Genomic DNA, 25569 nt, shown 5'->3' with positions numbered 1-25569 from the left:
ATTTAGCTGTGGTAGAGGATCCCTGCCCACATGCTGTCATTTGCTTTTTTGAGAAATGGTCTTGTTTATAACCCAAGCTTGTCTAACCCTCACAGTGATACTCCTGTATCTGTGTGCTTGATACAGAGAATACAGTTGTGTTGTACCCTACCCCTAGCTGCTTTTTTAAAAAGTAAATATGCAGGATTTATTAGCTTTTTGCTGTCTCTGCCCCATATCCCCCTGAAATAGTATATGAGAAGCTGTACTTATGAAAGTTGCTTGGCATGAGGCATCAGCCTATACCAGACCTACTGATCACAAAATATCTATCTTTCTCTTCTTGTCCCTGGTATATACCTTTAATAACTCCATTTTTTTTCTCTATGAGCAAAAAACTGCTAGGCAGTGTGGCTAGGACCTCCACTGCAGCTTTAGTGGCTGCCTCCACCAGCTTCTTGGGTCATGAAAGCCAAGCATTAAGCTTGTGTCTTGACCTGGATGTGTGGTTGACCAGGATCTACATTCAACCTTCCTAGCTCTAGGAAGCTGGTATCTGTGCTACCACAGGCATTTTTACTTGGCTTGCTGTTTCTTTTTAGTTCTGGAGCTGAACAGCAGTAACTCTTAAAGGAGCTATGTCCTTTTTCTGTTATCTTTCCCCATACACACACTTTCTCAGGCCCTAGGTGGATATTCAAACCTCATGATGATACATCAAAATGTAGTTTGTATTTTTCTATTCTTTGGCTGTTTGGGTGCCTGCCACCCAGTTCCCAGATAAACACCTGGAGTTTTATTCTTACTTATGAGGGACTGGGCTTAGCTTGGCTTGTTTCTAGCCACATTTTCTTAAATTGTCCTGTCTATCTTTTGCCTCTGGGCTTTTACCTTTCTATATACCTTTCCTTACTTCTTACTCTGTGGCTTGCTGCGTAGCTGGGTGGCTGGCCCCTGATGTCCTCTCTTCTCCTTTCCTCTTCTCCCTCCTCTCTCTCCTATTTATTCTCTCTGCCTGTCAGCCCTGCATATTTCTCTCTCCTGCCTACCTATTGGCCATTCATCTCTTTTTTTTTTTTTTTTTTTTTTTTTTTTTTTGGTTTTTCGAGACAGGGTTTCTCTGTGTAGCTTTGCGCCTTTCCTGGAGCTCACTTGGTAGCCCAGGCTAGCCTCGAACTCACAGAGATCCGCCTGGCTCTGCCTCCCGAGTGCTGGGATTAAAGGCGTGCGCCACCACCGCCCGGCTTCATTCATCTCTTTATTAGACCAATCAGGTGTTTTTGACAGGTACAGTAACACAGCTTTCCAGAATTAAACAACTGCAACATAAAAGAATGCAACACATCTTTGCATCATTAAACAAATATTCCACAGTGTAAACAAATGCAACACATCTTAAACTAATATTCCACAGCACTTGATGGGTTCACAATAGTCCCCAAATATTAGATATTTCCCTTTGACCTCTACATTTGGTCTTCAGAGTGATGAACCCACACTCAGCTTTCACACCCTTCTATTGCTGTTTCATCAGCCAAAAGTCAGCATGATGCCCTTCCCATCATTCTGGCTTCTGGATAGGGAGAGAAGATGCATTTATCGATCATTTAATTTGGGGGTTAAAACCATCGTGGGCCTGCCTTCCTTAGCTGTAGGCAGGTGCTCAGTGAGCCAAGGTATGATGGCTCACATCTGGGTAACACTTTTTTTGTGAAAAAGAAAATATTAGTGAGATTAGTTGTCTAACTATCTTATATGGTTATATAGTCCTAAGTCTAATGTCTGTGGAGTGTGATCCCTTGGGTTGTTGCCAATTCTCTTAGTCTTTGGTTCAACTTTTCTATTGTTGCTGAAGACCATGCAGGTAGCCAAAATTAATCTTTTCTTTCTGTGCTGTCAAGGACAGTTGAGCACCTAGTCCTCAGGGGTCACTTGGGCTTGAGAGGAACCTCAGACTCTTCTAGCCTTTCTTTTACCAGTTGTCCATCAATGTGAGGATAAGTCAAAGGCTTTGCTTTATGTACTATTGCTGTGGATATCACTCTATATAAATAAAACACTGATGGCCAGTGACCAGGCAGGAAGTATAGGCGGGACAAAGAGAGAGGAGAATTGGGGAAACAGGAAGAAGGAGGAGAGACACTGCAGCCACCGCAAGGAGAGGCAACCTGTAAAGACGCCGGTAAGCTACCAGCCACGTGGCAAGGTATAGATTTATAAAAATGGGTTAATTTAAGATAAAAGAACAGTTAGCAGGAAGCCTGCCACGGCCATACAGTTTATAAGTGATATAAGCGTCTGAGTGATTATTTTATAAGTGGATTGTGGGACTGCGGAGCTTGGGGAACCTGGAGAGAAGCCCTCCAGCTACATACTATGGCTTCCTTTGAAGCCTTGAGTAAATCTTCCCCCACATTGATCCTTCTTTTGTAGACTGGACAATGTTTCAAATTCATTGAGTGGGGTCTCCATGGCCTCTGTGAACAAGATAACGGCTGATCAATGGCCTTAGTCCCTGGGACTTCATTGACCTTATAGGGAAAGAGGGAAAATATTCTCCCCTTTAGTCCCTCTAACCACATTAAAATTCCGTCCAAGAATGATTATGAAACACCCAGATGATCAGTTTTATACCAATCTGGTACTTTTAACTAATGTATACTATTTTAATAACCATACATAACTCAATAAACTTTTGATTGACATACATTTTAGCCAGTTCTTGAAATAGTTAATATCTGACCTTGCCAACTTTAATACAATATATAATCTCTAAATTTTATCCTTTATATACCTTAAACAACTTACTCATGGCTTCATAACTTGTCAAAGCTTTTCAGTCTTTTTCATTCTGGAATCATCTAGTCATTACCACCTTCATATATCTAAGTCTTTCTTTACTAAGGCCATTTCCATATTTACATTTTAACATACATTTTATGTACTGGTTCCTTTTCCTAATACCATGAGACATAGGAACATTAACAAATATATTTAGGATCATTTGTGAGAATTTTCTCCCTAGTGGAGGGGAACAAAGCAATGTCTATCCCATCCCCATAAGTCCCAATGACAATGCAAAGTACAAATTCACTGAAGTCCACACTAGGAGAATGAATGAGTTTATTGAACTTAATTACTGGACATTTTAAATGAGATACTTACAGGAGTTTGGATACTATGGTGGTTTGAACCAAAATGGCCCCCATAGTCCCATAAGGAGTGGCACTATTAGGAAGTATGGCCTTGTTGGAGTACCTTTGGTCTTGTTGGAGGAAGAGTGTCATAGTCACTTTCTGTTACCTATTGATTCAGAGGTAGAACTCTCAGCTCTTTCTCCATTGCCACATCTGCCTGCATGCCAACATGCTTCCCACCATGACAGTAATAGACTAAACCCTCTAAAACTGTAAGCCAACCCCAAGGAAATTTTTTCCTTTATAAGAGTTGCCATAGTCATGGTGTCTTTTCACAGCAATAGAAACACTAACTAAGGCAGATACCTAAAAGCAGCCACATAGGAATGTCTCCAGCTAGTATGTATAATGTCTCTCCCACACATGAATATGTAGAACCCACCTTTTCCCTACTCTTCCAATACCCAATATACTCTATCTACCAATTTCTCAATGTACATAGTAGATAAGCCTTATAGCACTCAAGGTATATTCCCACTTTTAAGATTTTTTTCGTGGGTCCATATGCAGAATCCACCTCCTCCCAAGTCTTTCCCAGGCTATGTGCTCTAGCTACTCTCCATAACCACAAGATCACATGTCATTAGGGTCAAATTGCATACAGTTGCCTGAAAAAAGTCTGTATACTCAGAAAGAGGGGATCCCTCCCTCTATGATGGAATATCAACAGTCAGCAAACCTGGTGGTGGCCATCCTTTGTAAGCAGGCACAGCTGATCATAGGAAGGTGCCAATTGTTTGTCTTAAGATAGCACTGAGCAACAACTAACTAAAAACAGCTGAATAGAAGCTGTGTATAAGATAATATAATAAATTAATATTTCCTAGGAACAATCTGTTAAACTAAACCTTAGAGAAAACACAAGACAGTCTTCATAGAATACATGGCATCACTACTATAAGCATGCTTTTGGTTTTTAATGGGTATATGTAGGCAATATAAAGAAACAGCAAATGCATAAAACATCAAATTGATGTTACAGCATCCAGCACAACAGAACTAAGAAATCCCTCTTAAAACTATGATGCTCCAGCTTACTATAGTGAGATCTTTACACAGAGGGTCTCTCTATCCTCTCCATCAATGAGCATTCCATTAGCTGTTTTTACTATAGACGTGTGACCAATAACAATATACATAAAATGTGAACAAACATTTACATGCTAATAGCCTGTCTCTAACAAACCTGGTTAACATACTACTTATCTTTGGGGTATTTTAGAGGCAGCCTTCCCTTAGCTAAATTCTTTGTTTGACTTACTGTCTCCCAAGTATTGGCAAATTCTTTATATCACCAACTCTACTCATCCACATCATAGCTTAGTAGTGGAGTGCTACCCAGTACATGAGATGCCATTTGTAACCTTCATAACATTAACTCCAACTGGATCTTACACCTAAATGTCAAACTGGGAGCGCAGAACTTCTAGAAGACACTTGAGAAACTAGACCTCTCCAAGTTTGGCAACCTGCCTAGGCCTTGGGAGCTTTCTGTAAGGCCCTGATGTATAGAGAAATAAATAGAGCTCCTTCTCTAAAGCCTAGAATATACTTAGAAGAGCTGGTAAATGCCTGGGGCCAGAGCCTATGGGAAGGGGCTGCCTCAGGTCCTCAGACCCCAATTCTTTCCACACATGCCGCTGTGTTTATCAGTCCCAATGCCACTGTGGACTTTGTTTATAATGTTTATGAGATACCCTGTGTTCCTCTTGTGTGACATTGTCTGATTAGCCTTTTTCTGAATTTGCATACTTCCTTTTAAAACTGTACCTATTGGTATATATTAACAAGAGACTTGCTGTTCAGTTTGGTGCAAATCTCCAGCCAATCTGTGCTTATGGTGAAAGCCAGGACTGGGAATCACTGTGCTAAGTCCCTTCGGCTCATTCAGTCCTGCCACTCAGGCCTCACTAGCCTATCAGAGCCTCCAGCAGACCCGCCAGTAACATGGGAGGGTTCTTCCGGTTGCCAGGCTTCTGGCTGAGCTTCTCTGCTGAGAGAGTCGGAAGTTTGCCTTCGGGTTGCGCTGTGTACTCTTTTATGGGGAGAGCGCTGGCGATCTAAGCAGCCTTGCCATGGTGAGTGAGTGGCCCCTGTCCTCAGATGGGGAGGAGTGGCCGGCTATAGTGAGCGTGGGGCTGCTGTCCCCAGATTGGGAGGAGCTGCCCGCTGTCCGCCGCAGCTGGTGTGGTGGGTCTTCTCCCGGCTGGGTAGAAGCCAGCGGCCAGAACAGAATTCGTTTTATTTCTGCCTGGCCCAATGTGCCCTGTGTGGTCCCTCTGTGGTCCTGCCTGATCCTTGCAACTCCCTGGGCTGGGCGGCAGCATCTGAATACCTTCACGCCACGGGCTGCATCTGTGCAGGGCATTGGTGCTTAGAAATAGTCTTCTTGTTGAGGTCACTACAATGCTGGCGCCTGTAGTGCCTGTATTGTCTATGGAAGGCAGATATGCCAAACTCTCGGAGCCCTGGTCTCGCTAATATTTTCCAGAAGTTCTGCATGCCTGACATTTAACATTTGTGTGTAGGATCCATCTAGAGTTTAATTTTGTGGAGCTTGTAAACTGTATCCCCTTAGTACAGTAACACTCCACTGCTAAACTGATGTGTAAGAGCAGAATTGATGGTAATAGAATTGATGACATAAGGATTTCTCAATTCTTAGAGAATAGAGACAATAGCCAGATCATAGAACGTTAAGTCACACAAAGTAGAATTTAGGCAATATCCCAAAGAAAACTAGAATGCTAACCATACCTGTTAGAGATTAGTATGGTAAAATGTAAATGTTTGTTCACCCGGATTAAGCAGCCAGTAAGCTACATTCCCATAATAAAGGAGACAACCCTGATTTACAACCACTGAGTTCCACCTACCTCTGCCTCCCAAGTGCTTGAATTAAAGGCGTGAGCCACCATTGCCCGGCTCTCCAGCCTTTTTGAAAAGTGGTTTTCATTCAAGGTCTCCAGTATTAATTGAGGTTAACTTGAACCCTGTCTGTAGCCCCACAGGGCATTGCCCTTGCTGTCCTCCTGACTAACCATCCTTGGATTACAGGTCTGTAGCACCACAGAGTTCTAAAATTACCAGTTTGAGTCACATAGTGGACTGTCCATTGCAAAAGAGGGAAAGGATTTGTGTGTGGAGCTTGGCTTCTCCCTTCAGACCAGAAGAGGAGGAACAGTGTGCTGTGCACACTGCAGGGGGAAACAGACTAGACAATAGCCAGATCACAGACTGAAGTTTAAGGCAGTGAGCTGCAGGGGTCTTCATCATAAAGAAGGACCTGATAGGGCACTGTGAATGACGTGTGTGTGTGTGTGTGTGTGTGTGTGTGTGTGTGTGTGTGTGTGTGACATTTCCCAGCATGTATTAATTCCTTCCATGTCAATGAAGACAGAATTGGTGGGTGTACAATTTAGGAAGGGTGGCTTGAATTGCTGAGTATTCAGTATTCAGAGTTAGGGAACTCTCCTGTGCAGATATGTGCAGTTCTAGTTAACACAGTTGAGTCAGCTCAGAGGTTTGAGACACAGGCCATTGGCTGTCAATCTGTGTCAGCTTACAGCACTCAGCAGCTAACATTTTATATGGGACAAAGTCATACAATGTCTTATTAATTGCATTCTCTCTACCAGGGAAGTGCCTACTCTGTTTCAAAGTCATTATACCTAAGTATCCTTCCAATTATCTTTATCATTTTAGAAGGTTATTAATTATTAGTTAAATTTCATTTCCTTTAAATGCATTACTGCTATAATCTCTGTTTGTTTCTATTTCCCAATGTTCTTAGTCATTAAGAATTCCATTCCATTTTTTCTTAAGTATTATTTATTTATATCAGTTTAGGGCAGTGGTTCTCATCTTGGGGAGGTCAGAGCTTCCTTTGAGGGATCAAATGGCCCTATCATAGGAGAAGAGTGGCCTAAGACCATTGGAAAACACAGATATTTATATTACAATTCATAACAGTAGCAAAATTATAGTTATAAGGTAGCATTGAAAATAATTTTATAGAGGGGGTTCTACAACATGAGGAACTGTATTAAAGGACCAGAGCATTAGGAAGGTTGAGAACCACTGGTTTAGATCAGTGTCTTCTGTTTCTCAAGCTTGCCTCACACTCTGTAATTCAGAATTACTTTGAACATTTATTCCTGCCTCGTGCCCAGTGCTGGAAAGACAGTCTAGCCACTCCTTCCAGGCTGGGCCTTGATTGGTTTGTGAAAAGGAAAAATAGACCAGGGGGTGAGTGTCTTCCAACTTCTCTAGATTATATTGCAGATTTGAAAATGACGTGAGACCTGTGTAAGAATTACATTCACTGACCAGTAAAGAAGGCATCGTCAAAGCATAGATAGGGAAGGGGAAGAAGGAGGGTAAAAGCTTTCCTGCTTTGACAGTAGTCGACATTAGCACCGAGCAGTGAGGTGATCAATTATAGATGATTGATCAATGACCTGACTGGCCATTTCTTCCATCCACACGCCAGGCAATCAAGAATCTGGATAACGAACTGAACTGTCATGAAACCAAATTACTTCAGTTCCACCAGTTCCACCAAAATGGAAGAACTGGATAAAATGGTGTGGCCCTGCCTAACAGGACTGTGTTTTCCATGCTGAAGATGGACAGCCTGACAACTATGGCATGAGCAGTAACTGGGGTGCTCTAGTAGAAATCTCTGGAGCACATGGCCATAAAGCCTCTTTCAACTTTTGAGCATGATTTTGTGTGATTATAGTTACTTCATTTCTAATTTCTCTTTCCTGCCTCCATGTCCTCCCATTGACCCTTCACTGTTTTCTAATCCATGGCCTCTTTTTGCTTTAACAACAGTTACTGTTTGCATGTAAACAGTGTTTGTCTGCAGAACCTCTGAGCTGTGAAGCAGAGGGTTGGCTGCACAGGACATTGAGTGTGTAATGGAATGTGCACAGAAAGGACCTTGTGCCTTGGAAGAGGAACAGGAAGTCCTCTGGGAGAATGGAAGATTCTACTAAACTACGAATTTCCCAGATGAGGGCAGTGTCTGACCCTAGGGTGGAAGGGCAGAGCTGGGAAGGCCTGTGCTGTCTGAGTCATTTGAACTCTGCTCATCTAATAGGGTAACCTCTAGTGTTCCAAGGCCCAGCTGGGTGGTCTTAGCTAATGAGGGACTCTGGAAGGCTTAGCAGTCAGGAGTACCAGTTGGAGATAGCTTATAGGTTCTTTTCAGGTTTCTCCTCTGGTTCTCTTGTAGGGAGTTGTAAGGAAGACCACAAGCCATGCCATAGTGAGTATGGGAGCCACTGTCCCCAGACCAAGAAGAGCAGGTTGGATGAGCTATGGGGATCTGAGCTGCTGGGACTAGGCTATACCAAGAGCCAGAATGAGGTCCCATTGGTCCCTGTGGTGACCTGGCAGTGGCCCTTGTCCTCTAAGCCCCCCTAAGTGTGAATTCTCTGTGGAGGGGGAGGCTCTGCAGCCCTGGGTATGAGAGGGTATGATGCTTGTAATATCACTATCCAGTGTGCACACAAAAGAAATTGCTTTTGGTGTGCAGTGGAAAGACAGATTGGAAAAATGAAGGCCTGGTTTCTAAAAGTTCTGAACATTACATTCCACTTTCAGGTTTCTTATAATTGTTACAGATGGTTTAGAAAATGGTGGAAAGAGGTGATGAAGGTCATCCTTCAGCAATACATAATTAGAATGCTTTTAACTTTCTGCTACTACCAGCCACCATGGTGGAATTCAGCAAAGTTCAGTTTTAGGGGACAAACAAGTTTCTGGAATACCTCCAGAGGTATCTCAATTTTGCATGGTGTTGGGCAGATAGAGAAGATTCCACATCTTGTGTCATAATTCATGTGGCAGGAAGCAAACATTAAATTATTCTTCTACATTGTTTTGTGATTGGGCGTCAGTAGGGCTGTTTGCCTAAAATGACAGTGGACAAAAAGGGCTGTAGAGCCCTAGAGCTCTAGAGGAGATCACCTACATTTGCAGAGAGGGCTCTAGAGCATGGGGCCTCTCTGGAAGAAATATCAGTAGCTGGAGAGTAAGAAACATAAAAGCCTGAGTCACTTTGAGTTAATTTTGTATGAGTTGTGAAGTCCATGCTTCTTTAATTTATATACATGTAGAATCACAGGTAGCAGGGTGACATTGGTCAAGATCATAGTTATCCTGGCTGACTTTTCTTTGGTCTTTTTATGAAAAGTTGATTGTATTTTCCTACTTTTGATCTTGGTTTATTCTCTCCATCCCCTTTATTCTTTCACAAATATTGTACACATTTTTTTATTATTGTAGCTTTGTAGTAAATATAGAAGTCACATTGTGTCAATCTCTACTGTTTTTTCATAATCCCATTGAGCATTCTAACGCTCATGAGTAGGAAGGTAGATATGCATAGTTAGTATAGAAAAAGTTATATTTTATTATGTTGGTGGTCATCACACAAGGTTCATACTCGCTAATTTCCTAACTATGGTCCCTAAACCTATTTCTCTAAGGTTGCTCACCTGTATCTCAGCTGAAGGTGAAATCCAGTCTTTAACAGAAGGTCAGGATCCTGGGGGGGGGGTGCTCTGGCCACAGGGCTAAACAAAGTGATGTCTCTCTAAATGTGCATTGCTCTTGGTATCTACTTATAGACTGTTCAGTGGGTGTCATGAGGTTGTAGACTTTGTCTGATTATCTGGAATGAGTTATCACTGATTTCTGGTTATTAGGTATAGACTTGGGTGTAGTCGGGTTCCTGACTAAGCTAATTTTTTATATCGAAGAGGCTTTAAAAAAAAAAAAACTATGCTCATTACATCACATCTCCTTGAGGTATACACACTGCTTATGAGGGCCACATATAAAAATTATTAGCAATATCACAGCAATTTGCAAATTCAGGGCACAACATTAAAAAGAGAAAGCAAGCCAGGCAGTGGTGGCTCATGCCTTTAATTCCAGCACTCAGGAGACAGAGACAGGTGGATCTCTGTGAGTTTGAGGCCAGCCTGGGCTACAGAGTGAGTTCCAGGAAAGATGCAAAGCTACACAGAGAAACCCCATCTCGAAAAACCAAAAAATAAAAAAATAATAAAAAGAGAAAGCATACAGTAAATATCCTAATTACTAATAGACAAATAAATGCAGGAAAACAAAATTTAGGCACTAAAACAAAGCAAAATGGTCAAAATAATACAGATAACAGTATATTGCTGTGATTTTTTGGAATATATGTATTTTTCCAAATTTATATTTTCTCCAGATTTGGTATGTATGAAGTTGAAAATACATTCAGAAATAAGAGGAGATGCAATCACTTTCAAACAAAGTTGTTAAGGGGGGCATACCAGGGTTGTAGCTGTAGGACTCTGAGCTAAGCCAATCATAGTAGAGCATCATCCTTACCTGATCAGTGTCAATTAAGAGTATGCAGTTCATGGCCAAGGGCGAGATAGTTCTTTTTTTATTAATGAAAAGAGCAAGTAAGAGTCCAGTAAGCTTCATAATTAGCTTCCAGTGTTGTTTCTCAGCTTTTTGTATGTTAATATTACGACAAACCAAGTGATGAATATACAGTATCAAGATGTCTGGTGAGTCTCCAGAGCCATCCATCTCTGCTCCGACCAATGTGTATATACCCTCTTTTGGCAAGAATGGCAAAGATGTGGGATCCACAGGAAATGTGCACAGGGGTAAGGCTGGCTTCAGCTGGTGATGTTGCAGAACTAGGTATGAGCCACAGGGAATTGGATCTGGGAGAACAGAGTTCACCTCTGCCTTTTATGCTCTTCCTGCTGTATCTTTCATAATGATCCCTGAGAATTAGGAGGAGATTGAGCTATAAATGTTGCTTTAATTCATCCATTTGCCTGCAGACCTAATGATGTCATTGTTTTTCTCTGCTGAGTAGTACTCCATTGTGTATATGCACTACATTTTCTTTATCCATTCTTCAGTTGAGGGGCATCTAGGTTGTTTCCAGGTTCTATCTATTACAAATAATGCTGCTATGAACATAGTTGAGCATATGTCCTTATGGTATGATTAAGCATTCCTAGAGTGGTATAGCTGGGTCTTGAGGAAGACTGATTCCCAATATTCTGAGAAACTGCCATACTGATTTCCAAAGAGACTGTGTAAGTTTTTACTCCCACCAACAGTGGAGTAGTGTTTGCCTTGTTCCGCATCCTCTCCAACATAAGCTGTCTTCAGTGTTTTTGATCTTAGCCATTCTGACAGGTGTAAGATGGTATCTGAGTCATTTTGATTTGCATTTCCCTAAGGATGTTGAGCAATTCCTTAAATGTCTTTCAGCCATTTGAGATTCTTCTGTTGGGTTTTCTCTTTTTAGCGCTGTAGTCCATTTTTTAATTGGATTGTTCGTTATTCTGATGTCTAGTTCCTTGAGTTCTTTATATATTTTGGAGATCAGCCCTCTGTCAGATGTGGGTTGGTGAAGATCTTTTCCCATTCTGTAGGCTGCTGTTTGTCTTATTTACTGTGTCTTTTGTATTACAGAGGCATCTCAGTTTCAGGACATCCCATTTGTTAGTTGTTGCTCTCAATGTCTGAGCTACTGGTATTATATTTAGGAAGTGATCTCCTGTGTCAATGCATTCAAAACTACTTCCAACTTTCTCTTCTATCAGGTTCAGAGTAACTGGATCTATGTTGAGGTCTTTGATCCACTTGGGCTTGAGTTTTGTGCATGGTGATAGATATGGATCTATTTGCAATCTTCTACATGTTGACGTCCAGTTATGCCAGCACCATTTGTTGAAGATGCTTTCATTTTTCCATTGTACAGTTTTGGCTTCTTTGTCAAAAATCAGGTGTTCATAGGTGTGTGGCTTGATGTCAGGGTCTTCAATTTGATTCCATTGGTCCACGTGTCAGTTTTTATGTCAATATCAAGCTGTTTTTATTAGTGTAGCTCTATAATAGAGCTTGAAGTAAGGGATCATGATGCCTCCAGAGGTTGCTTTATTGTACAGGATTCTATTAGGGACAAGGATAGAATCTCTAGTTAGTGGAAAAATACAGACCCCCATAAGACAGGGAACTAGATTATTTTACAGTCAGGTTGCCTAGCAACAGGACTTGAGTCAGAGCCCTTGACCCTTTCACCCTGTAAACATCCTATACAAACATCCTGTTAGCTTGCCCCACCTTATGCAGATGACAGCTTCTTGCTCCCCCCACCCTGCAGGAACTATATCAACCCTCCTGGAGAAAAATAAAGTTGCACCTTGATCAGAATCTAGACTTGGTGTATTTCCTTTGTATCTCCTGTCCCTACATTCCCTCCTTAGGGTGGTCGAGTACCCATTATAGCCCTACAGGTGGGGCAGGATTCTTTTAGCTATCCTGGGTTTTTTGTTTTTCCATATGAAGTTGACTATGGTTCTTTCCAGGTCTGTGAAGAATTGTGTTGGGATTTTGATGGGGATTGCATTGAATCTGTAGATTGCTTTTGGTAAGATTGGCAATTTTACTATCCATGACCATGGGAGATCTTTCCATTTTCTGCTATCTTCTTCAATTTCTTTCTTCAGAGACTTCAAGTTCTTGTCATACAGGTCTTTCACTTGCTTAGTTAGAGTTACCTCAAGGTATTTTATATTATTTGTGGCTATTGTAAAGGGTGATGTTTCTCTGATTTCTTTCTCAGCCCATTTGTCATTTGTATATAGGAGGGCTACTAATTTTTTTTTAGTTAATCTTGTGTCCTGCCACATTACTGAAGGTGTTTCTCAGCTTTAGGAGTTCCCTAGTAGAATTTTTGGGGTCACTTATGTAGACTATCATATCAGCTGCAAATAATGAAAGTTTGACTTCTTCCTTTTCAATTTGTATCCCCTTGATCTCCTTTTGTTGTCTTATTGCTCTAGCTAGAACTTCAAGTACTAGCTTGAATAAATATGGGGAGAGCAGACAACCTTGTTCCTTATTTTAATGGAATCACTTTGCATTTCTCTCCATTTAATTTGATGTTGGCTATTGGCTTGCTGTAAATTGCGTGTAAATTATTATGTTTAGGTATGTTCTTTGTATTCCTGATCTCTCCAAGACCTTTATCATGAAGGGGTGTTGGATTTTATCAAAGGCTTTTTCAGCATCTAATGAGATGATCATGTGTTTTTTTTCTATAATTTTATTTATATGGTGTATGACATTGACAGATTTTTCTATGTTGAACCATCCCTGCATCTCTGGGATGAAGCCAACTTGATCATAGTGGATAATTTTTTGATGTGTTCTTGGAGTCTGTTTGCCAATATTTTATTGAGTTTTTTTTTTTTTTTTGGTTTTTCGAGACAGGGTTTCTCTGCATAGCTTTACGCCTTTCCTGGAGCTCACTTGATAGCCCAGGCTGGCCTTGAACTCACAGAGATCCACCTACCTCTGCCTCCCGAGTGCTGGGATTAAAGGCGTGCACCACCACCGCCCGGCTTTGAGTATTTTTGCATCAATGTTCATGAGGGAGTTTGGTCTATTCTCTTTCTTTGTTGCATCTTGGTGGTTTGGAAATAGAGTAACTGTAGCCTCATAAAAAGAGTTTGGTAATGTTCCTTCCATTTCTATTGTGCAGAACAATTTGAAGAGTATTGGTATTAACTCTTCTTTGAAGATCTGGTAGAATCCTGCATTGAAACCATCTGTTCCTGGGCTTTTTTTGGTTGGGAGACTTTTAATGACTGTTTCTATTTCCTTAGGGGTTATTGGTCTATTTAAATTGTTTATCTGGTCCTGATTTAACTGTGTGTGGTACCTATCTAGAAAACTGTCCATTTCTTTTAGATTTTCCAGTTTTGTGGAGTACAGGTTTTTGAAGTATGGCTTGATGATTCTCTGGATTTCCTTGTTGTCTGTTGTTACATCTCCCTTTTCATTTCTGATTTTGTTAATTTAGATACATTCTCTCTGCCTTTTGGTTGGTTTGGATAGGGCTTGTCTATCTTGTTGATTTTCTCACTTTGTTTCATTGATTCTTTGTATTGTTCTTTTTGTTTCTATTTTATTGATTTCAGCTCTCAATTTGATTATTTCCTGGTATCTATTCCTCCTTGGTGACTTTTCTTCTTTTTGTTCTACAGAATTTAAGTTTGCTGTTAAGTCACCAGTATGAGATTTCCCCAACTTCTTTATGTGGGCATTTAGTGCTATGAATTTTCCTGTTAGCACTGCCTTCAGAGTGTCCCATAAGTTTGGGTATGTAGTGCATTCATTTTCATTGTATTCTAGGAAGTCTTTCTTTCTTATTTCTTCTTTGACCTATTGGTGATTCAGTTGATCATTATTCAGTTTCCATGATATTGTAGGCTTTCTGTAATTTTTGTTGTTGTTTTTGTTGAAATCTAACTTTAAGCCATAGTGATCTGATAAGATACAGGAGATTATTCCAATTGTTTTGTATCTGTTGAGATTTGCTTTGTTGCCAAGCATGTGGTTGATTTGAGAGAAGGTTCCATGGGGTGCTGAGAAGAAGGTATATTCTTTTTTATTAGGGTGGAATGTTCTGTAGATGTCTATTAAGTCCATTTGAGTCATAACATCTGTTGGTTCCCTGATTTCTCTGTTAAGTTTCAGTCTGGTAGATCTGTCCAGTGGTGAGAGTGGGGTGTTGAAGTCTCCCACTACTAGTGTATGGGGATTTAATTGATGTGTGATTTGAGCTTTAGTAATGTTTCTTTTACAAATGTGTGTGCCCTTGTATTTGGGGCATAAATGTTCAGAACTGAAACTTCATCTTGGTGGATCTTTCCTGTGATGAGTATGCAATGTCCTTCCTGATCTCTTTTAATTGATTTTAGTTTGAAGTCTATTTTTGTTAGATATTAGGATAGCTACACCAGTTTGCTTCTTAAGTCCTTTTCATTGAAAAGTATTTCCCCAGCCTTTTATTCTGAGGTACTGTCTGTCTTTGAAGATGAGGTGTGTTTCTTGTATGCAGCAGAAGGATGAATCCTGATTTTGTATCCATTCTGTTAGCCTGTGTCTTTTTATAGGTGAATTAAGTCCATTGGTATTAAGGGATATTAATGATCAGTGATTGTTAATTCCTGTTATCTTTTGGTGGTAGTGTGTGTGTATTTCCCTTCTTTGGGATTTACTGCTGTGGGGTTATCTATTGTCTGTGTTTTTGTGGGTATATCTGACTTCCTTAGGTTGGAATTTTCCTTCTAGTGCTTTGTGTAGGGCTGGATTTGTGGATAGGTGTTCTTTAAATCTGGTTTTGTCCTGGAATGTCTTGTTCAGTCTGTCTATGGTGATTGAAAATTTTGCTGCTTATATTAGTCTAGGCTTACATCCATTGTCTCTTAGTGTCTGCATTACATCTGTCCAGGACCTTCTGGCTTTCTAAGTCCCCATTGAGAAGTTAGGTGTTATTTTGATGGGTCTGCCTTTATAAGTCACTTGGCCTTTTTCCTTTGATGCTCTTAATATTCTTTCTTCATTCTGTATATTTAGTGCTTTAACTATTATGTGAGGAGGGGACTTTTGGGGGGGGGGGGTCTAGTCTATTTGGTGTTCTACAAGCTTCTTATATCTTAATAGGTCTTTGCTTCTTTAAGTTGGGGAGGTTTTCTCCCATGATTTTGTTGAATATATTTTCTGTGCCTTTGAGTTGGTATTCTTCTCTTCTATCCCTATTATTCTTAGGTTTGGCATTTTCATGGTGTCCTAGATTTCCTGGATGTTTTGTGTTATGACTTTTTTGGCTTTAGTGTTTTCTTTGACTGATGAATCTATTTCTCTATTGTATCCTCTACACCAGAGATTCTCTCTTCCATCTCTTGTATTCTGTTGGTTATACTTGCATCTGTAGTTCCTGTTCATTTACTCAGATTTTCTATTTCCAGCATTCCCTCTGTGTCTTCATTGTTTCTATTTCACTCTTCAGGTCTTGAACTGTTTTCTTTACTTGTATAATTGTTTTTGCATGGTTTTCTTAGCTTTCTTTAAAGGATTTATTGATTTCTTCCAATTTTTTGTTTGTCTTGTCCTCAATTTATTTAAGGGAATTTTTCATTTCCTCTTTAAAGGCCTCTAGCATCTTCATGAAGTTATTTTAAGGTTGCTTTCTTCTGCTTCTTCTACATTGTGAAGTTCAGGTCTTGCTGTTGTAGAAGGGCTAGGTTCTGGTGATGTCAGAACCTTCTCTTTATGTTGTTGTATGTATTTTTGCATTGGCATCTACCTATCTCTTCTTCCAAGAAGTGCAAGAGGTGCCTTTGTCTGAGCAAGTTGCTATTGGTCCAATTTGTGCTTCTGTGTCTGGGTCTCAGGGAGCCCCTCTCATTCCAGTCTTAGCTCTTGATCTAATGGAGCTGGCAGATTCAGTATCTCAGGGAGCTGCTGTTGGTCCAATCCAAGCTAGCTGATTCTGTGGCTTGTGGAGCCACTCTTATCAGGGCTCTTGGTCCAGTCAGAGTTGGCAGATTCTGTGTCTTAGGAAGCCACAGGTGTTGCAGAGGAATGGGTATTGGGGTAGGGCATGGGTCTTATGAATTGCTGGGTTCAGTGGGGGGTTTTGGTGTGAAGCCTGCCCACAGAAGTCTTTCCTGCTGGCCGGAAACTGGGGCAGAAATGGGTGGGTGTTCCCAGGGACTGGTTGTGTCCCAGGGCCTAGGTCCTAGAGCTCCTTACTTTCTTTAAGGGATTTAGTCACTTCTAAGGACCTCTATCATCTATAAGTTTGTTTTAGGTCTTTTATTGTTCTTCATCCTTGTTGGAATATTCAGAGCTTGCTGAAAATGTCACAGTCAAAAGATTGTCTTGAGTATCAGAAGATACTTGGGACATTTGAACATGTTGGGCAGTTACAGAATATGATGATCATTGAAATTTGAATAATTGCTTTTTCACTTCTTTTTTTGTTGTTTTTCTTTTTTTATTTATTCTCTCATATAATACATCCCGACTACAGCCTCCCCTACCTTCACTCCTCCCAGTCACCCCTCCTTCTGACTCCCCAAGTTATACTGCTCCTCTCATTCTCTTCAAAAAAGAACAGGCCTCCCAGGGATATGAACTGAACATATCATAACAAGATGCAATAAGACTAGGCACAAACACTCATGAAGGCTGGATTAGGCAACCCAGTAAGAGGAAAAGGGTCCAAGAGCAGGCAAATGAGTCAGACACACCCCCACTCCTACTGTTAGAAGTTCCACAAACACACCAAGGTGAACAGCCACAGCGTGTAGGCAGAGGACTTGGCACAGACCCATGCAGGCTCCATGATTGCTGTTTCAGTCTGTGTGAGTCACTGTGATACCTGCTTAGTTGATTCTGTGGGCTGTGTTCTCCTTGTGTCCTTGACCCCCTCTCCCTCCCCACTTCTTCTGCATGGTTCCCAGAGCTCTAATTAATGTTTAGTTGATGTTCTCTGCATCTACTCCCATCAGCTGCAGGAGGAAGCACCTCTGATGACAATTGGGTTAGGTACTGGTATATGATTACAGCAGAGTATAATTAGGCATCATTTCATTGACTTTTTCCTTTTGGTCAGTTGCTTATGGTTCTACCCTAGTCCTCTGAGCCATCCAACTTCTGGTTCCTGTTCACCTAGGCAGTGCTGGACACCGGCTCCCTTTTTTGGCTTGGGCCTTAAGTTAAACCAGTCTTTGGTTGGCCACTACACAAACTGTGAGCCACCATTGCTCCAGCATATCTTGCAAACAGGACAAGTGTGAGTCAAGTAGTTTGTGGCTGGATTGGTGTCCTAGTCCCACCACTGAGAGACTTGCATGGTTACAGAAGATGACAATTTCAAGTTCAGGCTCTGTATTCTTGATTACTTAGAATCCTCACTAGGGTCACTCTCATAGCTTCCAGGAAGTTTCCACTTCACTAGGTTTTCACATCACCCTCTAAAACCTTCCCTATTCAACTCATCTCTCCCTGTATTCTCTCCCTCTGTCTGTTCCTTACCTGACCCTTCCTGTGTTCCTACCCTCAGTCTACCCACAAAAATCTATCTTCTCTTCCTAGGTACCCCCACAGCCATCCTTGTTAATTAGCCTTTCTGGGTCTGTGGATTGTACTACGATTATTCTTTATTTAACAGCTTATATCCACTTGTAAATGAGTACACTTATGTTTGTCCATGTGGTTCTGGGTTGCCTCACTTAGGATAATAAAGAACTCAAGACCCTTCTCTACAGTGCAAGCTTAGCAAGGTGTCCTAAGAGTAAGATTCCATCCTGCTAGGCCTTCAATTAATGGAAGGAATAGGCAAAGTGACTCCTAGCCCCAGAAAGAAGTTTCATATAAAACCTGATGCAAACTGTGGTCCAAGCTCAGCAGGGTCCATCCCAATCCAAACTTGTGCTGGTTCTGGGGGGAAAAAAATCAAAAATTCAGGTCATGGATTCTAAGTCTGTGGTTTCAGTTCAGCCCTGATGCAGGAATCTATGTTTTGCAGAGTCAGAGCCCCAGTGAGGAGACTGTGACAGTTCATTTCATGAAGCTGTGAGGATGAAGCCTGGGTTGCCTTTTCAAACCACAAGATGTTGAGATACCTAAGGTGTGAGATATCTGCCATGCAGAGCTGCACATAGGGAGTGGAAATAACCAAGGAGAGAGATGGATGAGAAGTTGCAGGGAAAATGTGACTTCAAAGCCCTTTGAAACTGAAGCCCCATGTGTCTCAGACAGAGCTACTGGATTTGGCGTTTGCCCTGCTGGTTTCACTGTTGCCTTGATCCAATCTTCTCTCACTGTGTCCCCTATCCCCCTTTTGGAATGGGAATGAGTATTCTGTGCCATTGTACATTGGAAAGATATAACATGTTTTTCTGGTTTCACAAGATTTCACAGTCAGGCAATCATCTTGAGTGTCAGAAGAGACTTTGGGCATTTGAACAGTGTAAGAGCTGTTGAAGACTATGGATATTGAAGTTAGACTAAATGCATGTTCATCATGGGATGACCATAAGCCTATAGTGACCTAGGTCAGAATCTAGTTGATTGAATGAAAAAGGTACCAGATAGGATAAAGTATTTGAACATTTGTCTCTCCTTGGTGACTTTCTTTGGGGTGATTGTGGAGCCTTTAATAGGAGGAGCCTTTCTGGATGAAATTCCTCATTGAGGATGGGATTTGAGTGTCTATAGCCTTAACCAATTTCCTCTTCTTTGTGTCCTGCTGTCATGATTTCACCACCATTATAGATGGTATCACTAAATCACATAAGATACACCTGAAGCAATTTATATTCAACGCCAAGCCATTTGGCTAACCTGATGTTTTGTTGTTTTGTTTTTTTTTTAATTTTATTGTTTTTGTTTTTGTGGACAAGGTTTCTCTGTGTAGCCCTGGCTGTCCTGAAAATAGCTTTGTAGACCAAGATGCCTGGCCTCAACTCAGAGGTCCCATTGATTCTGGATCCTACATGCTAGGATTAAAGGTGGGCCAGTATGCCTAGGGTTCTGTTTCATTTTGTTTTTATATTAGTGACTGCTGGGCCTGGAATGCAGGTTTTTATACATGTCAAGCATATGCTGTTGTGCTGAGCTTCATCCATGTCTTTAATTTTGAAATTTGGCAGAGGGTATCATTCTGTTTCCCAGGATGGCAGTATGCTGCCTGAGCCTGCTGAGTCACTGGATTGCAAGTGTGTTACATTCTTTCTACGTATTGTGTTTGTTTTGAATTATTTTGAACAAATATGAGTCTTGTGCCTATATGCTGGGGTATGCACCACATGTATGGCTGGTCCCCAGAGTAGTCAGAAGATGGCCTCAGAACACCCGAACATGGAGTAATGGATTGTTGTGAGCCCCATGTAAGTACTGTCAATTGAGCTCACCTATCTTCAAGACCAGCAACCACTCTTAACTGCTGCGCCCATTCTCCTTGCCTGTGTTGTTTATGATCAACATTTACATTTTTAATGTTTTCATTTGTCCATTTGTAACTGTTTAAACATGCATTCCCTTTTAATATTATTGTTCCAGTTTATACTGAGGCTCTTCAGTTTTCTGGGAAGATGAATACAGAACCAGAGTAAATGCATAACTCTTCATAGGAACTTTAGTAAATATCTCTGGGTTCTTCTACATTTTTGTTTGTTTTATTGATTTTTTATTGGGAAGATGAAGTCTTACTAATATGTAACTCTGGCTGTCCTGGAACTCACTGTATATGCCAGGCTGGCATCCAATTCAATTACATTTACATGCCTCTGCCTCCTGAGAGCTGAGATTAAAGTCATGAGCCTTAACAGCCAGCTTACCCATCTTTTTTCTAGCTAGTAAGTTTTCATACAATTTCTCTAAAATGTACTCAATACCATTGATCTGTTTGCTCATTTCTCTCCTTATGTCTGTTTATTTGCATTTCTCTCCCAAGGCTATATTCTAGTCAAAGTGCAGAAATGATAGAGGAACCTCATTATTCATTTTTTTTCTAAAATAACTTGGTGATTACATAGAAGTTCTGTATCATGGAATAAATGTGGGGAGCACCAGAATTTTATATAAGTATATTGTCAAGGAAGTGTACATTTACAATGTTGTCACTATCACACTTTCTGTTGTACACATGTATGGGATATTTTAGAATGCAGTGACCTATGGTGATGTGCATGTTGACTTCACTGAGGAAGAGTGGGCTTTGCTGGATTCTTCCCAGAAGAATCTTTACAGAGATGTGATGCTAGAGACCTACAGGAACCTCACTACTATAGGTAAGACTGAATATTCCTTTATGTTTTAAAATAAGGGGACAACTTATTCTTGGTTATTGATAATCTTATGTAATTTTGATTGAGAAAGAGGAAGAATGGGGTGGATAAATCAGGCATGGTTTTAAGGTTCACTGAACACAGTAACTTAAATATTGCACAATTTCTAATAATATATCATACATTTTCTGGTATTATATTTTAGGCTACAGTTGGGAAGACCATATTATTGAAGGACATTGTCAAAGTTCCAGAAGACATGGAAGGTAATTTTTATGTGCAAGGTGATACAAGTGTTCCTATGGAGAAATTTTAATGTGTCCTAAAAGTTTTAAAGAAAAGCAACAGTATAAATAAGCACAGCTTAAATTATATTGATGATTACTAAATCCTTAAAAAACATATCCTCAATGTGAGGTAGCTAATATGTGTTTACAAGGCACTCTTCTAAGAAAGAAGAAAGGAAACAGTGCCTTCACTGATAACATCATTTGAATCATAGCTCTATGAGAGCTATGCTGTATAACTGCCAATCCATTTAGTTTCATACCACTCAGATATTACAAAAGGTATGCATGTTGAATAGGTGATAAGTATTTGTCCAAAACCTTTTAATAAGCAAAGAGTCCATAGTAAAACTAGTATAGCTCATATACTCATAACTACTAAGTTTAGTGAGAGGGACAGTTTATGAGAATCAAGGTTATTGTGGAGAAACTTTAATCCCTATATCACATGTCTGTGAAGAACAGATAGTCAGTCTGTATGAATGCAATGTGGAAACCTTTTATTTGTTATTCTTCCTTTACTAGGTATATCATATGTCACTCTGGATATAAGCCATGTAAGCATAGGGATATGGAAAGAATCAACTCTCTCTCTCTTAATAATAGGAAGATATATAGTAGTCCCCACTTTGAGTAGACTTGTAGAATGTGATACAAGTTTACAACTATTTGGTTTTACAACTTCATTTTGAATACATCAACAAACTCATACCAGAGAAATTCACTTTGCAAATGTAGTATGACTCACAGTATAGGAAATTTTGCAAATGCAAAATTGAAGTAAATCTCAGAGTTCCTCCAGTTCTCTTTAAATATTTGAAAAATCTTATTTAGAAGAAAGATGCTATAAATGTGAACCATTTAATAAAGGCTCTTACCATCACAGGCATTTTCAAAAATGCAAAACAACCCTTAATGAATAGGAACACCATGAGTATAAACCTTAAGATCTGATTCCTCTTTACAGTTAGACCAAATTGTAAAATTAATTCATACAGATATAAAGATTCATCAGTGTAATGAATGTGGTAAAGCTTTTTACATTTGCCAATTATCTTTGCAGGTATGAAAGTAGTCATACTGGAGAGAAAACCTCTGAGTATACTCAGTATAGTAAAGACTTTGCATATCACAGGCATCTTCAAAGGCAAGAAAGAATTCATGCTGGAAAGCAACCCTATGAAAGTCTTCAATATGGTGAAAACTTGGTACGCCACAGTAGTCTCCGAAGAACATATACTGGAGTGAAACCCTATGGATGTAATCAATGTAGTAAAACTTTTGCACATCTCAGTAGTCTCCGAGTACATAAAAGAACACATACTGGAGAGAAACCTTACAAATGTAATCATTGTGGTAAAGCCTTTGTACGTCAGAGTAATCTTCAGAAACATAAAAGAACACATACCGGAGAGAGACCCTACAAATGTAATCAATGTGGCAAAGATTTTGCAGATCCCACTCATCTTCAAGTACATAAAAGAACACATACTGGAGAGAAACCTTATGAATGTGATCAATGTGGGAAAGCCTTTTCACAAAATAGTAGTCTCCAAATACATAAAAGAATACATACTGGAGAGAGACCCTATGAATGTGATCAATGTGGGAAAGCCTTTTCACAAAATAGTAGTCTCCAAATACATAAAAGAACACATACTGGAGAGAAACCCTATGAATGTGATCAATGTGCTGAAGCTTTTGCATCTTACAGTGGTCTCCGAATGCATAAAGGAACACATACTGGAGAGAAACCCTATGAATGTAATCAGTGTGGTAAAGCTTTTGCACATCATAGTAGTCTCCGAGTACATATAGGAAAACATACTGGAGAGAGACCCTATGAATGTAATCAATGTGGTAAAACCTTTGCATGTCTTGGCACTCTCCGACTACATAAAAGAACCCATACTGGAGAGAAACCCTATGAATGTAATCAATGTGGTAAAGCCTTTACATTTAACAGTAGTCTCCGATTACATAAAAGAACACATACTGGAGAAAAACCCTATAAATGTAATCAATGTGGTAAAGCCTTTGCACGTCAAAGTCATCTGCAACTACATAACAGAACACATACTGGAGAGAAACCCTACAAATGTCATCAATGTGATAAAGCCTTTACATGTAGCAGTAATCTTAGAATTCATGAGAAAAAATCACATTGCAGAGAAACCTTATAAATGTTATCAGTGTGGTAAACTTTGCACTTCATGATAGTCTTTATACACAAGTAAAACTTTTAGTGTGTAATTGGTCTGTTCAAGCTTTTGCTCATCACAGTAATCTTTGAGAATCTGGAAAAAAAAATAGTACAGAAGAGAATCTGGCTATGAAGGATTTGGTACAATCTTTAGCCAACACACTTATATTTAGTTGCTCAAGATTATTCTGGAGGAAAGATCTGATGTGTCAACAATCTGTTGAAGTATTATGATGTCCCTATGAATTAATATAAGGAGGTAACCCTTTTAGATTTCACACTTCTCTTCAATTATGTGAAATAATTTATCCAGGTGTAAAGCTTTATGGGTGTGTAATAGTGCCTTTTCTGTTGCTGTGATAAAACATAATGTCTAAGTTAATTTACAGAAGAGTTTAATTTGGCCCTTGGTTGCAGAATATTACAGGATCACTATGAAAATGGCATGGCAACAATTGTCAGATGTGGTAGGTAAAGCAGAAAGCTAAGAACCCACATCATCAATCTGCAGCATGAAGCAGAGAGTGGGATCTGAAAATGGTGTGCAGATGTAAATTCTCAGGCCCACCCACCCCCAGTGACATATTTCTTCCAACAGGACAGCATTTCCTAAATCTTCCCAAATGATACCACCAACTGAGAAGGATTAATTTCTCTGACTTCAAGCCTACATGCTTGCTTTCTGTTACATGAACCAATTCATGATGAAGAAAACCCTGTAAGCCTTCAGATGCCTCAACACCTGTGTTACAGTAATGAATGCTTACATGAGAAGAATATTCATGAGTAAAAACTTTTTAATGATTTGTTTTCATTTTAAATTTGTGATATCAATGTGCCTTTGTGGGTATGTATATGTTTATGCTGGTTCCCAAGAAGATTAGACCCTGTAATCTTGTAGCAGGAATTTCAGTAAATTGTCAAAAACCTGACCTTGGTCCTGGGGATGAATTTGTCTGAACTGCTTGGTCATGTCTCTCACCCTGTAAATGTTTTAAAGACTTTATATATCAACTTGATGTTAGAAAATAGAAAAGAACTCATATAAGAGAAAAATCCTGTTCATGTAAACAATTTGGTAAAGACTTTAAACATCAAAGTTGTCTTCAGTTTCAAGGAAAAATGTTGTCTCATCTCTTATTCTTTAAATCCTGAAAGAAGTAAATTATTTATCATGTTCATGCAAGTGTAATGGTGAAGATCAACATCTGTGGTTGGGTTTGTATTTTGAAATACTTGGAGTAGGTATAGAATTTGCTGTATGTGTGGCAAATCCATTTAGTAAAGTTTATTTTGTGGTCCTTGTATTCCTTCTGTGGCTATTGTTTATCTTTTTGCACTTTCACTTGGTTGATACATATTTTTCTGCTGCATTGTATAGAATGTGATGCCCATCATCTAAGTGGTCCATATTTAAGTATCAGGCAGTATGTGGTCATACTTTTCAATTAAGGGTGTCTGTGGAAGGGTATTGGGTTGTTGTTCCTAGTTTTGTGTTTCATATATTCACAAATTCCCTTGAGATGTTCTTTTTGTTATCTAGCCTGGCTCAGATATCTGTAATTAGTCAGGGATACAGTTCAACTCTTGATTCTCATGTGTCAGCCTCTTGAACACAAGTCCAAAGATAGAAGATATACCCCTGATGTTTGCTGTTTTGTCTACACATTTTAACAATGTTATGTTAAAATGCTTAATAGAAGAGAATATAAGAAAAAGTAAATACCTCATGTGTGTATCTAATGCAGCATTTTTATCTCTCTGGCTGAGATGTAATAAAGTATGATAATCAGCAATTTACTGTATATCTCACAGCATAGCTTGATTTGATATGGATATATTATTTGATACTTAATGTCTTCATGTCCCTATTAGTTGCCAATTTGGCACTTCATTTTGAAGTACTGCCTTCTAGGTGAAATATCTAAAGATGCCAGATAACATAACAGCAATGGGATTTATATTTTCCAAAATATGTGGTGTGTGTGTGTGTGTGTGTGTGTGTGTGTGTGTGTGTGTGTGTGTGTGTTTAGGCCATGACAAATATGTGGACTAAAGACAACTTTTTGGAGTCTACTTTTCACCGTGTGTGTGTGTGTTTTGTGTGTGTATAATCAAGGTCAGGTACCAGCCCTGCACACCACAGACATTTTCCACCAAGCCTTCTCACTAATTCACAAATAAGATTAGTTGAAACATTGCATCAATAAAATATTGTC

At 39.7% G+C, this 25569-nt stretch overlaps 2 protein-coding genes and 1 pseudogene across 3 annotated transcripts in view; 2 read left to right on the top strand and 1 right to left on the bottom strand.

Moving 5' to 3' along the window:
- Positions 1 to 5154: 5154 nt before the first annotated feature.
- Positions 5155 to 25146, top strand: LOC102911846 (zinc finger protein 120-like). Its single transcript, XM_076553247.1, has 6 exons — positions 5155 to 5254; positions 19475 to 19582; positions 20737 to 20863; positions 21066 to 21126; positions 22211 to 22355; positions 23949 to 25146. The coding sequence occupies exons 1-6, from the start codon at positions 5252 to 5254 to the stop codon at positions 23961 to 23963; spliced, it is 459 nt and encodes a 152-aa protein (XP_076409362.1). The 5' UTR covers positions 5155 to 5251; the 3' UTR covers positions 23964 to 25146.
- Positions 7998 to 25569, bottom strand: part of LOC102908374 (zinc finger protein 120-like) — a 73752-nt gene continuing 56180 nt past the window's right edge. Inside the window, exons 4-5 of one of the 2 annotated variants that reach the window (XM_042262894.2) lie at positions 18450 to 18509; positions 7998 to 12164 (exon numbers count right to left, since the gene is read on the bottom strand). In XM_042262894.2, the coding sequence (XP_042118828.1) occupies positions 18473 to 18509 (37 nt within the window). In that variant the 3' untranslated portion in view covers positions 7998 to 12164; positions 18450 to 18472. The remainder of the gene's footprint in view (positions 12165 to 18449; positions 18510 to 25569) is intronic. The other variant, XM_076553243.1, reaches the window with a different exon arrangement.
- On the top strand, positions 22402 to 23364 carry LOC143269095 (uncharacterized; annotated as a pseudogene).

The sequence above is a fragment of the Peromyscus maniculatus genome, chromosome 17, assembly GCF_049852395.1.
Source record: "Peromyscus maniculatus bairdii isolate BWxNUB_F1_BW_parent chromosome 17, HU_Pman_BW_mat_3.1, whole genome shotgun sequence".
In the NCBI taxonomy this organism is placed as follows: domain Eukaryota; kingdom Metazoa; phylum Chordata; class Mammalia; order Rodentia; family Cricetidae; genus Peromyscus; species Peromyscus maniculatus.
The sequence above is the reverse complement of the archived record's forward strand: the minus strand, read 5'-3'. Positions and strand labels throughout refer to the sequence as shown.